At 35.9% G+C, this 15,838-nt stretch overlaps 1 protein-coding gene across 3 annotated transcripts in view; it reads left to right on the top strand.

Moving 5' to 3' along the window:
* RB1CC1 (RB1 inducible coiled-coil 1) overlaps positions 1-15,838 on the top strand; it is a 78,649-nt gene that overhangs the window by 33,340 nt on the left and 29,471 nt on the right. For all 3 annotated transcript variants that reach the window (XM_075085015.1, XM_075085014.1, XM_075085016.1), the window contains 7 exons: positions 1,145-1,315; positions 7,254-7,438; positions 9,017-9,203; positions 9,278-9,359; positions 10,233-10,294; positions 11,311-11,414; positions 13,706-13,832. In XM_075085015.1, coding sequence (XP_074941116.1) covers positions 1,145-1,315; positions 7,254-7,438; positions 9,017-9,203; positions 9,278-9,359; positions 10,233-10,294; positions 11,311-11,414; positions 13,706-13,832 — 918 coding nt within the window. The remainder of the gene's footprint in view (positions 1-1,144; positions 1,316-7,253; positions 7,439-9,016; positions 9,204-9,277; positions 9,360-10,232; positions 10,295-11,310; positions 11,415-13,705; positions 13,833-15,838) is intronic.

Here is a 15,838-nt window from a genome sequence, read left to right as displayed (position 1 = left end):
ATAGTTGCTCCTTAATTTGTAATGCTTTTCCTCTTCAGATTCCTGTGTCTATACCCCAGAGGGGTGTTTCCAGAATGAAAAAGTGCTGTGTGTGAAAGCTTTTAAACAGTGAAATTATAGACTGAGGGGAAAGTAGTATTTTTATTTATGTTAATATTGAGTCATAAGTGGCTGCTTTTTTGAGGGTTGTGTGCTCTGTAAGTGGCATAAACCCTGCATGTTGACGAAAGAAGCCAGTGCTTGTGACAGCTAATATACCTCACAGGATAGTGTCCTTTTCACTAGATTCTCATATAATAGATGGCATACCATAACCACTTTGGATAAATTTGGGAAAATTTGTTCATGTTCTGCTAACACCTGATGACTCTTACTGTGTTCCTAACTAATATATTTCAGGTTTAGTCTAAACTCTGTCCGACATAAGCTGTTGATTTTAGATCTAAGGAAATACTGTAATCTATTTCACTACTCCTGTAGTGAAACTTGAAGAGCCACCCATAATATCTGTGGACATCGGTAGCCTCTAAATGTTTCAAACACTTTTTTCTGGATAACGGCCTGTGAAGGAGTATAGTGGTTTTATTAGGAAAAACATGAGCAAAAAGTATTACAGATGTATTATTTCTCCATAGCTTGTTTTCCAGTTACTTAGAACTGATCTGCATGTCTAAGGAATCAATGAAAACATTCATTTAGTGGGAAAAGGCTAATGGGTGTTGCAGCTTTTTCCCATCACCCTCCCTACTGCATGTTCCACTAAATCACATTCATCACTTGTTTTGATTGTAGCTGTATGGATTCTTTTCCAGGGTAGTCTGCGTCCACAAGCTTTAAACTGCCTCTTCCCTTCACACCCTGCATTGTACCCTCAACTAATGCCCCTTCTCCTTGTAAGGATCCTGATTTCTGTGATGGTCTGGTTCGAATACTTGAAAGAAATTCATCCTGTGGTACAAAATCCGCATATTCATTAACTCAGAATTCTGAAACAGATGACAGATGTAGGCACGTATTAGGTTAAAAAATCAAACAAAAAACAAAATAAAAAGTTATAAAAACTCACGTAGCTAGTTCACGTCACCTTTCAATATGTCAACTGCCAACAAACATTTTTTTAATTTATTTTTCCCCTTCTCTCCAGCTTGATCCAAGGATCATCCAGCCCTTTCTGGCAGAATGTCGACAAACTATCGCCAAACTAGATAATCAGAACATGAAGGCTATCAAAGGCCTTGAGGATAGGCTCTACGCATTGGACCAGATGATAGCAAGCTGCAGCAGACTGGTGAATGAACAAAAAGAACTTGCTCAGGTAATAGCATTTGTGTTGTGTAATGTTGGAAGATGGTAGTTTTTTGATATGTGTATGCTGTTAAAGATTACAATGAAACAATTGTATACCTTAATGCAGCAGAGTTTTCAACTTATCACACTGGAGAGGCTCAAAAAGGTGCTATATTCGTAATAATTTGTCACTTAAACATTGGTAGCTTTTACATCTTGTGGCCATGTTTTCAACTCATAACTCCAACTACCACATTAATTTAAATACATTTTTAAAACATCAAACTAGTTGAAAATGCAGCAGTGGGTGGTGGACAGCCCAAGAACTTAAATGTAGGGCTTATGTTTATGTTGTTTCATCTATATTGGAGAAAAAGTTACTCTATAAAATAAAAATGTCTTACTTAGGATATCCTAGACTTAATGCACTAGGAGCATGCATAGCTGTAGTTCATTGCAGCTTGGTCAACTCTGTATCAAGCTGCTTATTTTTGTAGCTAAAGTACTCGGTCAACATTCACTTGGCTATAATTTGGAAAAACATATTTAATTCCAATTCAGCTAATTGGCATTCTCATAAAAGCACCAGTGTAAACTTGCTGGCTTCTGAGATACATCAGTATGCGGTATTGTTTTTGGAATAGACTACATCTAGTTTATTTTTATTTTAGAAATTAAGTTTCTTCTGGATGAGTAAGAATCACTTAGAAAATGATAACATTTTAAAAAGTTAAAAATACCTTTTAAGGTGTATCTCGTTAAACCTAGTGAATTGTTTACGGACAGGTTGTGCTGTGTTTAGTGTAAGACTTTGCACAATAGTAGAAACCTGCTAATAAAAATAGGGTCTGATGAGGTTGTCTAACAGTTATAAACACTGTAGATATTTATTTTAAAGCTTATTTGAAAATGGATGTTTTTAATGAGTACTCTGAGCTTAAGGAAAATATCTGACTTAAATATTATCTTAGTGTCTGCCTGTACATCTTTGTCAACTCTGTCTAAATTCCATCTGGTTTACAGCTGTGTTTAAGAGCAGACAACTTTTTGCCAATGGTAGACTGTCAAAGACAGTATGTAGTTTGCAGTTGCTCATATGTTAGAGACCAGGATGCTGTGAATTGATCTTTGCTAGTTCATCCAGTCTCTCATTAAATGGAAGACAGAAATGGAAAAAACCTCAATAATGGAAAGGGAAAATGAGGCATGAAGTTGGCATCATGCCCAGGTGGCATGTCCTGAACACTTCCTGTCACACCAACTAATTCATTGGCTTGTTCTTAATATGTTGTTGCCTTCTAACCTTAGGCTGGTTCCGGAGTCAAACAAATACAGCCAGATCGTTGGTGAGCTGCACCACTGTCCTTTTATCCTCTCCCTTGGTAATGTTATTTAGCTCACGTACCACTCCATGCAGTTAGCTTTTCTTGAGGGGGCATGTTTTATTTTTATGAGCTGAAAAGGGGAGTTATGACCCTGCTGCAGTGTATACTTCAGGAGTTAGAAGTTGGGGACCTTCAGGTTTGAGTTGTGGAGGGTTTTTCTGTTATCCTAGTGATCTAGAATTGAAAACTAGCTAGAAAATCAGGACTTTAAGTTGGAGATCTGGAATAAGAGATAAGTAGGTTAAATTTAATTTTGAAGGGAAATACTGAGTCCTTGGTAACTTGTCACTCAACAATACAGGACCAGGCGGAGGTAATGTGGATAATGGTTGATCACCAAGCTTGTAGTGAAGGGATGGAGTAGTGTGCCTGCACACTTTGCACATTTGAAGTGATAAGAAATTTGATTAAAGAATATTTTAAATGTAAGATATATAGCTTATTTTTTTTCTTAAAACATTACAGTACCATATCAAGGCTTTTTTATTAAATACAGTTGCTGTGAAGAGCTTCAGTTAACTTTATCCCTAAGATTGTCCTTTAATGCCTTCTTTGCAACTGAAAGTATATTAAAAACTGTATGTGGTCATTATCTGATGTGAAGAGAGGCATGAGTTTCTCATTTCTGCTTGGGCATTGGTATAGCATTAGTAGGAGTAAGTGAACAATGTTGCCTCCCTATCCTGGGGTGGTTAGAGCACCCTTGTGAGGAAAGCTGGGTTGACAGTTGCGTAGGACCTAGGCTTCCTGCTCCATCCTCTGGCTGGTACATGAAGGTGGGTGCTATGAGTACTTCTGGCAGCACTGTTTAAAAGTGGAGCCCGTCTTCAGATAATTTCAGTAAGTGTAGAAGAAAGTTTGTGCTAAATCTCAGTCTCACAGTGTTTATATCACAGGCCAGTGCTAAATCCAAAGGAATTTAGCATGATGGAAAAGCTACTCTTCTACCCCTGTACTTGGTCACCCAGTGCTGTGAGTGGTAGTTTTAGCTATGTTTTCCCTCTTTACTTGAATGAAGAGCCTACCTCAAGTTTACCAGTCCCACTTTTGAGTGATATGCCTAAAAGTCAGTTGGAAACTTTGCCACTTTATTTAAATGTCACTGTAAGTTTTGAATCTGTACCTTTTGAATCTGTACCTGAAGACTTGTCAGAGATTTGAACTTCCAAATCTTCATCTTTGCCTTTTCTTTTTATATGTTGACTATCCTTTACTTATGATATAGGAGATTTTAAGAACAGTCAGATAGAAAGTGATGGTGTCTTTGAGTTTTTTTAGTTGTTTTTTTGAAGCTTCAATTAATTGAATATTTGTGGTTAAACAAGTGATTAAGTGTATTACCAGATGTTTTTATTCCTTGAGCCGTAGGAATTATTTTCATAACAGTTCTAGCAGTTGTTTGGATACTGTTTGGAAAAAATTCAAATGATAGTCTGCATAAAAATCTAAGAGGAAAATTGCAAGGCTTTAGTTATATTGAAAAATATAGATGAGGGCTTGTGTATTTTTAAAGGTGGCGTTCACAATTTATGTAATAACTACTAATATTTGGTGTTATCTGAAAAAAGAAAACCTCATACTATTTTCCTTTACATCAAACTTCCAGCAGTGAACTGTTTCTCTTCATAACAAAATTAAGTGGAGGTACTTTATAGAACAAGGATGAGGAACGCCTCAATGGTAATCCCATCGGCAGTATTTGTATTGGAAGATGGAGGCTTAGTTTCCCCAGGCTGGAAAAAGCTGATGATGTATCCAGAATTTGAGTTGACTTTCTACTCCAACCTTAGTTTCATTATTAAAATTCAAACCAACCTTATCCCATGGAACAGAGTCATCTGCTTTTAGAAGGACTCATTTCTTAGTTAATATGCTTGTTCCTGGACCTGTCTTAAGAGTTATTTTGCTTCCAGTCAGCCTTTTCAATTAACTATTAAGCAGCCTTTTATATACAAAAATTACATCCTGAATTATGTAGCTGAGTAGTTGATCTCTAGCCCCTAACATCTAATATGGAAAGCTGTTTTGTTACATTGAAAAACTATTTTTCTCTGTGGAAGCTGGGATTTATAACATAAGCATACAGAATTGTGGTCAATAGGTGGCATTATGTAATAAGAGTATGCCTCTAGAAAATTTGGAGCAGTGTGATTCTGCCCAATAGCTTATCCTTTTCAACATTTTCTTGTGTGGGTTTTTTTTTAATTTCCCTATTAGTGTAGCTTTTCAAAACATTTTGTTGCATCCAAATGCTCTTCCATCAATTAGGTTCATAGAAGTGTTACTGTTAGCTCTGTTAAATAGTCAAAAAATCTAGTTGGCAGATTGCCTTCCTGATTTTAAGCTTGTTGTCTTTAACTTAAAGGGGTTGGGAAAAAGATTTTGTCACTACCATATTCTGTTTTTTTATTTTCCTCCTGCTTCTTGTTACATCAAAGAAAACCTTAGGTTTATAGTGATTCAGGGTCTTCTCAGCTGCTTATTACATCACTGACTGCCTTCCCTGTTGTTTGAACTTCAGTCTAAAATGTTTTAAAATATTTTTTATTGTTCTTCTATTTGGAAATAGTCATTGGGAAAAATCCATAGAGGTGTTGTCATACCTGTTTTTTCAGGGCCCATCTTAGTTTGACTATGATGCTCACGTCGTGAATCCTGTCATCTGATCAGGGCTAGAAATGCAAGGACTTGTAAGAAAAATTGATTATTTAGATCTTGGATTTCTCCACAATTTATTGAGGTTCTCCCCCTGCCCTTTTTTCTCAGTTTACTGCAGTTCTTAACTGGCCTTTTTCTAGTATGCTGAGATTTTTCTGTCTGCTTTGTATACTAGGGTAATTTTAGTTTAAATTTTATTTTAAAGATGGGTCCACAGATACAGAAATGACAAAAGATACTAAAATTTATAAATAGCCTTTTGGAACTGAGAGTAAAGCTGGAAGGTATTTTCTAGCTTACTGCATCCAGTTTTGTGTAACTTCAGGCTACGTGCCATGTGATTCATTTGAAAATCTTACTGAGCTGCTATTTAAAAGCAATTATTTTCTTGGCTTCTCTATTCCATTCCAAAGTTGTATAGAATCTGATTGTCCTAATGTTTATAAACATCTGTTAATCTCGGATCTGAAAGTATTCTTGGCTAGTTCAAATCTGTGCTCTCATGCCTATACTGCCATTTGTTTTTGTGGTTGGCAATTCCCTAAGCATGTTTCCTCAGTGTCTTTTTATCTTCCTTGACTAAACAAGCCCAGTTGCTTTGATGGGGCTGTCCTCTTCATCTCAGTAACAGTTCTTCCCACCTTTTTTGGTTTCCATTCACTTGGCTTGGATAATACATACAGTTAAAATGTTTGCAACCTGCTTTTGTTACCCAGAGGGTCCTCACTCATTCAGTACAGAAGTTGCTGAGAATTCAGTAAATAGATGACTCTTCAGTATTCTCTTCCATCTTCAGTATACATCTTCCTTTTCATTACTCTTAATATACTTGTTTGATACTTACTTTGATTTCTGTATTGTTCTCACTAGGATATAAATATTTATTGCAGGCTTTGCAAATGTCTTTTATAGCATCTTATAACAAGATTGCTTTACATTCAATATCAAATCAGTAAATGAAACCACTGTCATTTTCAGGTTTTGTATAACTCTATGGTTTACTCTTCTCATCAAAGTCAGCCGCGGAAAGAAATACTTAAAGCTATTGTCTGGTTTTGAATTCTTTATTAAGAAAACAAAGGCTTAATAAACAAGTCTGTAGAACTACAAACTCAGTGACTGCTGTGGTGTTCAAGTGGCATGTCAGAGACATGATATGAATGTGGACAATATCAAAACTAAAATTGGTGGCGTTGGTGTTTTCTTGCCTAAAGAACCACACTGTTTCCAGCAGTGTTTTCTTTCACCTGTTGAATATGATGAAGACGACAATGGCCTGGCACAGTAGTTGTTATGCCAGCAGCACCCTGTCTTCCCTGTCTTTTCTGTGTATGTGTACGTATGTTACCTCCTGTAATCAGCTAAGGCAGTCCATCTTCCCTGTTTTGCCTCCCACCCTTTGAACAGATAATACTTTGCTGTGCCCAACTACTTTGTGTATGATGTCCAGCTGCAATCTTGGCTCTCAAGAAGAATTAGTTCAGTGTATTAATTTCTTTACACAAAAAATATATTTTTAGCCCACAGTAATACTAAATATTCTCTAAATTGACGATAAGTCTTGCATATGCCAGAAGTTAACAAACTGGTTGTTTGAAGAAATTAGAATGGTGATTTGATCCCCTCCATCCTAACAGCTACTTTACTGCTGCATTAACTTCTGTGATTTTTCACTGGTGTTGGTTAGTTGCGTAAAGTTCTTACAGGGTTGTGATGGTAACTGTTTGGAAGGGGAATATCAGATAAGATTTATTAAAAGAAAGCAACTTTGACACTTGAGTTCTCTCTGTAGCATTCTGTTATACTCCTCAATGGTACAGTAAATACATTAAAATTCTTGCATTCTTACAGAGAAGATGGATCACTTCTGTGCTTTTTGATTGTCACAAAGATTGTGTTACAAACATGTGTCTCTTCCTCTAGGGATTTTTGGCTAATCAGAAGAGAGCTGAGAACTTGAAAGATCCTTCTGTGCTGCCTGATTTGTGTTTGAGTCATGCAAATCAGCTGATGATTATGTTAACTAATCACAGAAAACTGTTAGATATCAAACAGAAATGTACAACTGCCAAACAGGAGCTTGCAAATAATCTGCAAGTCAGACTGAAGTAAGTTACCACTTTTCAACTTTATGTTTCTTCCACTTGCATTGAGACTGTTAAAAGCACGTGTGTCTAATGAAAATCTTTGGTTATGTGTAGAGTTTTTCTTAATGGGAGAGAAAATAAAGGCTGGATCACTTCAGTTTGTATATGAAGTTATTTATAAATGTGAAAGAAAATATTATTTTAAGATAAACTTCTTAAAGTTTAAATGATCTTCATACCAATAAACCAATATCCAAGAACCTACAATCCCCTCTCCTCTCTTCAACGTCCGAAGCTGTCAGTATCTTATGTAAAATTTTACTGGCAATTATGCTGATGTCTTCAATGGATCATAATAAGCGAAACTCTCTTCAGTAGCTTGTGATCACATCAAAGAAGAAAAACATGACAGTATTTTGATGTACTTACACTTCATGAAAAATAATTATATCTAGTCACAGCCAGTAAAAATGGTAATTTTTCATGTAAGTATCAATACTGTATAACATGGGATGCAGCAGGTAGTCTATATTGCTCAATGGGAAAACAGTTTTTCCACACTACTACACTTCCATAATTAAGCTTTAGATAATTTGCCGTGTCAGATATGTTGGAAGAGTATACAGAATATAATTTTTGGAAGAAAAGCTTTGTTTATGCTAGCAGCATATGTTGTGTGGAAAATGTACTTCTCATTGTGTTTTGAACTGGCCACTTGTTGGCTTCATATAATGCTCTCTTTTTATTTCCTACTACTCATTACTATGAGAAAGTCAACAGTGAATGTCTTGTAGTTTCTCTGTTAGTATATGTTCCTAGTTGCTTAATGTTGACTTGTTTGTATTTGTTGTTTCACTTCTACTTCGCTTCTGTCAAGAAAAACAATTTTTATGTTTTTGTTCCTTGTGGGGTATACCTCCACCTTATGCCTTCTTTCATGCCAAAGTTGCTGTAATGTTTCCCCTCAAACACACCAGTTGATCACCTTTCCAGTGTCCTGGAAGGATCCTGAGAAAGTCCTATTTAACAGTTATCCTGTGATTTAGTTATATTGGTGGCTATGCTTGAAAGTAATGTATTGATTGTATCAATAAGAGAACTGAAGGTGTGGTTACAAGGTGAGGGAATTTGGGGATGTAATTTGTAGTGCGTGAATAGATGGTGTGAACTTCCTAAACAGTGTCCTTATCTTTAATATTTCTTGCTAATGCTTTTCAATAAGTATTTTTAAGATTTATAAACAAAAAGTAGTCTCTTGCTCTGAATGTTAAATTATTCTGGAGGAAGTTACATTATCATTCCTCCTAAGGTTATGTATGGTAAGAGCATTGCTGTCAAAAACAATACCTTAACTCCGGTGGTGGTAAGTGTTCATTTTGTGAGCACTGGTATGGATATCTTACTGTGAGAAATTAACAGGCAACTGCAAGGCAACTCCTGAATTCTGAATTGCTTGGTACTTCCAGATAGCCTGTTGTTGTCCCGTGTAAAATGATGTCATTGTTGAGTTCATCCAGACATGTTGCTAATCTTAGTGAAATTTAAATGCAGAAAAGATGACTAAGTTATTACCTTCTAAAGTGTAACCTACTTTTGTAGGTGGTGTTGTTTTGTAATGCTTCATGCTGACCAAGATGGAGAGAAGCTACAAGCATTGCTTCGTCTTGTAACAGAGCTCCTAGAAAGGGTCAAGGTTGTCGAGGCTCTCAGTACTGTTCCTCAGATGTACTGCCTAGCTGTTGTTGAGGTTGTGAGGAGAAAAATGTTCATAAAACACTACAGGGAGGTAAGTAAAACTTTGAGACCAAACCTTTGTGTCACTGTATACGTTAATAACTAAACACGTTTTCCCTTCCGCAGTGGGCAGGTGCTTTAATAAAAGATGGGAAACACCTGTATGAAGCTGAAAAGGCAAAAAGGGAATCTTTTGGAAAACTGTTCAGTAAGTACTTTCTCTTCCTTAAAATCAGAACTGTGGTTAAGTGTGACTTGTGTCTTTATAGTTAAAATATTTCAATTTTGTTGTAGTTTAAGTTCCTGTTTTGTTTTTTTTTTTTAACTTAAATCAGAAATGCGTGCAGTGTGCCAGATGGTCCTATTATGAATAAAATATTTTTTTAGTAATTTTTCTATTAATCAAATTAATGACCTGTTTCATATAGATTACCCAAAATACTGTGAAAGTTCTAATTAGTTTAATCCTTGTAAAAGATAAGTTTTCTAGTTATTACATTTGAATGCAGTTTGTTTGAACATGCTCTGTGAGCTTTACTGTTCTTTTACATAACACACTTGAAACCATTATGAACGTTTGCGAATAGTTACTTCTTGTGTACTGCTTCAGAAAAATCAAGATTGGAGGTCCACATCTAAAAAGCTTAAAAGGTTAAAAAAAGAAATTAAAAATTAAGTTGCTGATAAAAGAAATCTGATGATTTTTTCTTTTTCCTGCAAAGTGTGCAACTTATGCTCTGAGTCAACTGCTAAAATAAGAAAATTGAACAAAAAATGTAAAAAAATATTTGAAAGGAGATTAGCAAGATTACAACAAAAAATTGAAAAAGGAGTTGAGGCTTCTGTAGGGGTGAGCATTAAGCAAAAAGGCTGCAATGAAGTGAAAAGTTGTACCTTCATGGTGGGTTTTGCATCAAATTCTGCGGTCGCTTAATTTTTGTGTTGTCAAGAAATGGCATAGTTAGTAATGCTTTCGAATTTAGTTCAGCTGTTAAACTGTAGTAGCTTAGTTGTTTTCTTTTGAGGCATTGTTTGTAGGTTGCATTTCTTTCTTTTAAATAATCATTTTTTCTTTGCCCAGGGAAGTCTTTTCTAAGAAATCGTTTGTTTAGAGGACTTGAATCCTGGCCTCCATCCTTTTGTGTATGTACTCAATATCTTCTTGGGTTTTATTTCATTTTCATAAATAGTACTTCCATAAATTAAAAACTGATGTTTAATTCATTTAAGCTATATGGCTGTCGCATTACTCTGTCAGGGAAAAAAGCTGCGAGCGAGTGTTCTTTGCTTTTTCAAGTGACCTATATTAATATTGGTTCATAAATTGCAGTGTAGTGGGAGAGGAAATGTCAACTCCATACTCTGTTTAACAAGGAGCCTGTGGTATTGAACTGAAAATTGCTATTAAAGATCAGAAAAAAATAAGCTAGTAGGGATAATTTTATCATCTAATCCACTCTTCTGTGTAATAGAGCCATAAAATTAATCAGGTGGTAAAAGTAAATAAAAGTTTTTCATGTTTTTCTATGATTGTTGGATAAGTAGAAAAGCATTTTCATATCTTTATTGGTTGATAATATGAAGGGATGAAAAAGTATAGCTGTAATCAAGCACTGCCTGTTAACTTTGATTTCATACAGCCTGGTTAATTTAAGTAAGATAGCTCTCCCTGATTCTAATGTTGACATCTCACTTTGCTGCATTTAACCTTTTCAGCTTCTCCTTTGCAGCTTTTTTTTTTTAAGGTATATTTGGAAAAATAAGAATGCTACTTGTTTCAGTGTGTTAAATACTGAACTGAATTAATACTTGACTGCATGTTTAGTAGCACAATGGGTAAAGTTTCAGTGCCATCTCTTATCCCTTGACTTTTTAAACATGTCCTGAATGTTTATGAAGCTTTGTAATAGGGGAGGAGGTACTTCTGCCCAGGGCACTATGGATAGAATTAATGGCTATAAATGTAAATGAATTTTTTTTAGGGGATTGGGAGTGGGGCTAGACATGGTTCCTTTAAAACAGTATGAAATCTTTTGAGAGAGAGGTCAGTTTAATGGTAACTTTTCTGTGTTATTAATTAAGCTCTTTTTTGATCCTTTCTTAGTCACCTTGGTATTATTTGCCTTAACAACGTGTGAATTAATTTCTTCTTAATACAGACACGAAAACCTCGCAGATTTGACAGTGAGCTTCCAGATATCTCATTAAGTGACTTGCAGTTTTTGCAGTCATTTTGTCCTTCAGAAGTACAGCCGTTACTCAGGTAAATAACTTTTTTAATCTGTGTGCGCTATGAAAATAGCTTCCTTTTCCGTTCTGCTCCTACCCACAATTCATTTTTCTTAAGGAACAGTCAAGAATTTTTTTTTATTTAACACCATTCTTAATCAATGGGCTTCAATGACTTAATGCAAATACATATTACCTCTAGGATTCATGTACTCAGGCTCAGACGATTTGAACACACGTATTCTGTATTGAGGTCTAAAGGATGTCAGACGTTCCTCCAAGCTGTGTCATAGCTAAAACCCAAAAAACTCCTGTCAGTTTTAAACTGAAATAAACTCATAACTTCATGTATATTTTGTAAGATCAGAATTAATTTTTTTTTCATTTGCCCGTTGTTTATGTGGTATTCTGGAGGAAATAAAATAAATTTCTTTAGCCCAGCATGAGATCATAGAGATCTCCTGTATTCAGTTATTGCTTTTTGTCTGACAGACTTACTTTATTACAAGGTGTATTCTGTAAGTGCCTCTTTCTGGAAAAGTTCACTGTTAGAGTAAGCTTTCAAACTCATATGTCTTAAACCTATAGCAAGTGAACAGAGAAATACCAACCAAGATAATGGTCAGGAAACAGGCAGTAGCAAGTTCTATGTAAGGTTCTGTCTAGGAGGAGATCTGTCAGTATGACCACAACCACATGCTGCATGTATCCATCATCCTTCTGTTAGAAGAGATCTGCAGTGAGAGATTTGCTGAGGTTCCATTTTTCAGTCTCAAGGCCACAATCCCACAAAGGATGATAAGGTACATCCAACAGAGGGTGCTCTGCTCTTGTCTCTCAGGTTCACCAACAGTTTCAGCCTGATACCTGTTATTGGAGCACAGTGCAGGAGCTGAATTCACTGCTGTTTTCTTCTCTGTTTTGTACTGGCATTCTTTCCGATTCAGAATTCCTGGCCATCCTTCTGGTATTGCTGCTGGAATTAACAGTCTGCTTGACATTGGATTTGCCCTAGATCATGACACAGCATACCCTTTTAATTTCTCTTGTTGTGCTCTTAGGCTTGCTCCTTAGTGATTCTGCAGGAAAAAAATGCAAACTATAGTATCATATTGCTGATAATTGCCTGATTTTGGGGTTTGAGAATTTTACAATCTTCTTGGAAATTCAGGCTGGGTTTGGGAAGAATTTTGCCTGGCTGTTGTCAGAAAACCAATCACTGACCAAGCTGGCTTAGTTGGTCAGAACTGTAGTGACATATGTTTCCACTGGATGGCAACAGAGGTGGGAATATGTCATGTTCCTCCTTGTTTTTGGGCTCAGGCTTATATTTGGTAGAAATATTGATGATGGGGATGGACTTGGAACTCGAGTGGGTAAAGCTGTCACACACCTTGTTAGAAACTGAGATTCAGAAGAAACTTCTTTGGTGTTTCATTTAACATGTAAAAAGCAAGCCAGAGATAAACTGAGACCCAGCACAGAATCCTGTTGTGTCACCACTGAATAATTAAAATTATGCTTCTGTTTACTTAAAATGATTCAGTCTTCTCAATTTATATGTTTGAGCAATTACTGAAATATTAATTCTACAAAAATACACTAGATGCCACTTGCCATGCATATTGAATAAAGAATGCAAAATACATTGAAGTGTAATCTGCTTTTATTATATTGTTAGTATAAATGAACTCTTGCTTCATGGTTTCAGTGGAGCTATTCCTGAACAAATTAAAAATTCTAGATATATGGACTCGCAAGAAAAATTAAATGTTGCTTTTCCAGAGGTTTAGAAAACTTGCAATTTAAAGCTTATCTTGCAACACTTGCAATGTGATCATGATACATTAATCAGCCTTTTAATTTAGGTTACCTATCATTAAAATAAAACATTAGAGAATTAATAGCAGCTTCAAAGGAAGAGCTGGACTGGAGAGAATCCAACTGGAGAGAAGAATAGAGTCATTTGCAAACATAAGTGCTTCAATTACAGATCTAATCAGTATCAGTTCTCTTCTGTTACTGTTACAATTCTAGGTACTACTGGTAAATGTTTTCCTCAAGAGGAAAGGCTCTGGCATAATACTTCCCCATCATTGTGTTTATCACTATCTGCTCCTTAAAAGCACTCAAGTTCGTAACTGAAAACACAAATACCAGGTGGTTTTAGTGGATTTTCCATGTAAAATAGATGACATGGAGAAAGTACAAACCTTATATAGAGGGAAGCTTAGTCTTGTCAGAATATACACATAGTCATTTAATATATTTGAATATTAGATTAACAATGTGGAAAAAAAAATTTAATCCTGTACTGTTTTTAAGGGTTCCCATACTTTGTGACTTTGAACCTCTTCACCAGCATGTACGTGCTCTACATAACCTGGTAAAAGCAGCACAGAGTTTGGATGAAATGTCACAAACCATTACAGACCTGCTGAATGAACAAAAGGTATTTTTGTTTTTCTTTACCAAGAAAAGAGAATGTTCTATTCGAAAGAGTAGAAGATTTTCATAGTACTGTTTTATCAACCTCTTCAGAAAGAAACTTTTTTTTTCTAGATGTAAAGATTAGTTGGTCTCAACTGCATAATAATAGTTTTCTTTTGAATCACATACTTGTAAATATTCTGAGGTTTTTGAGCTCTTCAATAAGTGTAAGCCTATCTCAGGAATAGTCAAAAGATATTAAATATCTTCTAAACATTTAACAGATGCTTATATTACACAGAAATTGTAGAAGTAGAATTATTCTGTTAATATTTCTGCTTTCTGCCATTTTCCCAAGCTTCTGTGTGCAGAATGTGTGCGTTTTGCCTTTGTTGCTTTAGTTTGTGTTTAATGAAGTTGTTTGCCGCTTCTCTAGATATTTGCGTTACTGCTTGAAGTCCTTTGGGCACAACCAGCTATGGAGAATTTAGGCCCTTGGTAGGTTGTCCCCATTAGCCCAAATATTGATATGTCGTCATCTACTTTGTTGCAGTCCTGCTTTTTGGGGAAGGGAGGAAATGTATGGTCTTTTTCTTTGAGTATAAAAGGAACAGATGGCAAAAAGAACTCTTCCTAGTTTCACTCTGCCCATCAAGCAGATTCTTTCCCTTAGAAATTCTGTTTCTGCCAACCGATGTGGCTTCCATGCATTCAGCCTCCAACTTTCATAATACACCAAACCGGGGTCCTTTTAGCTTCTGACTGTAGCCTGTCCCAGTGAAACCCTGGATGAATTTAGCAATGTTTAAAATTACATGTGAGGCTGACTGCTTCAAACTGGGTTTGTTTAGCAGTTTTACTGTAGAAAAAAATGTCATTTTTGTGGGACTTCATGTTACCATCTACAGTGTGTTTGTATGCATTTTGATGCTGACTGGAAGCATCTTCTGTAACTGCCAAGGTTATAGGCATGTTCAGTTTTGAATTAGCAGATTCCTGCTTAAACCAGGTCACGTGAAGTCCTGTATCTTCTTACTCCTCTAGAATTTGAACAAGAGATTTACTGAAAGTCTTTCATTTATGTAAAATATGAAATCTGGGCTGCCCTTTGTTCTGCAGTATAGAAAAGGTGTGTGTAATTTATGTCATATCTCAGCTCTTTTGTGTCTGTTTGAAGATTTGTTTTTTTGTGGGGAGCCATTAAGAACAAGTGTTAGGGCCTGATCTCTATATTAGCCAATGGAATCACTAGAAGTGGGGTAAATTTTGTGAAATCTGGGACTTTTCTGAACATGCTCTTCCAACAGACCATGCTCTGACGTATAGAAGTCCACCCCCAACTTAGAGCATCCTGAAATTTATCTCATAAGAAACCAGGATAGTGGCAGGTGTTCTAATTAATTTTTCACTGAGGCTTGTGTCATCAGAAGAGTGTAAAATAAATCAAAGGAGTAACGTTTAATCCAAAACATACATAATAACATGGAAAAATAAACAGGAAAGGGGCCATATTTGCTCAAACCTTGACGGTTTGCCCTTTTTGGTTCAGACTTGCTTGTCTGAAAAACTTTTATCAGAATCTAGTTGCACAAAAAATGTTTGCCAAATCAGGAGAATCTGTTCTTTCCACTCTTCTCTTCTGCTGTGCTTTGACCAGTTTGAATTCTTGGCTGACTCAGAAATGTCAAGTGCTTAGACAGATTTGGATAATTGTCTCTTTCCTTAGAGTAAATTGCATTGCACAGTCAGAGCTGGGCCATTCATCATGTCATCTTGAAAATGCCCATCTCTGTGTGTAATTTCAGTGATTCATTTGAACTGTTTTTTGGAATTGAAGCAAATAGATCTGTCAGATATTTTCCCTTCTCAATGACAGTGCTCTTGTTATTACTTGATGAAAGCTACTAGGTCTTTCTCTGTGTTGCTTTGTTTCACAGATGGTCTAGAAATGTTTTTTAAGTGATACTACTTTTGCCTGTGCTCTTTTTTTTTGCATAGAATTACTGAAATAATTTGAAAATGTTCTTT

Source organism: Phalacrocorax aristotelis, chromosome 2, assembly GCF_949628215.1.
Source record: "Phalacrocorax aristotelis chromosome 2, bGulAri2.1, whole genome shotgun sequence".
Taxonomy (NCBI): Eukaryota; Metazoa; Chordata; class Aves; order Suliformes; family Phalacrocoracidae; genus Phalacrocorax; species Phalacrocorax aristotelis.
The sequence above is the reverse complement of the archived record's forward strand: the minus strand, read 5'-3'. Positions and strand labels throughout refer to the sequence as shown.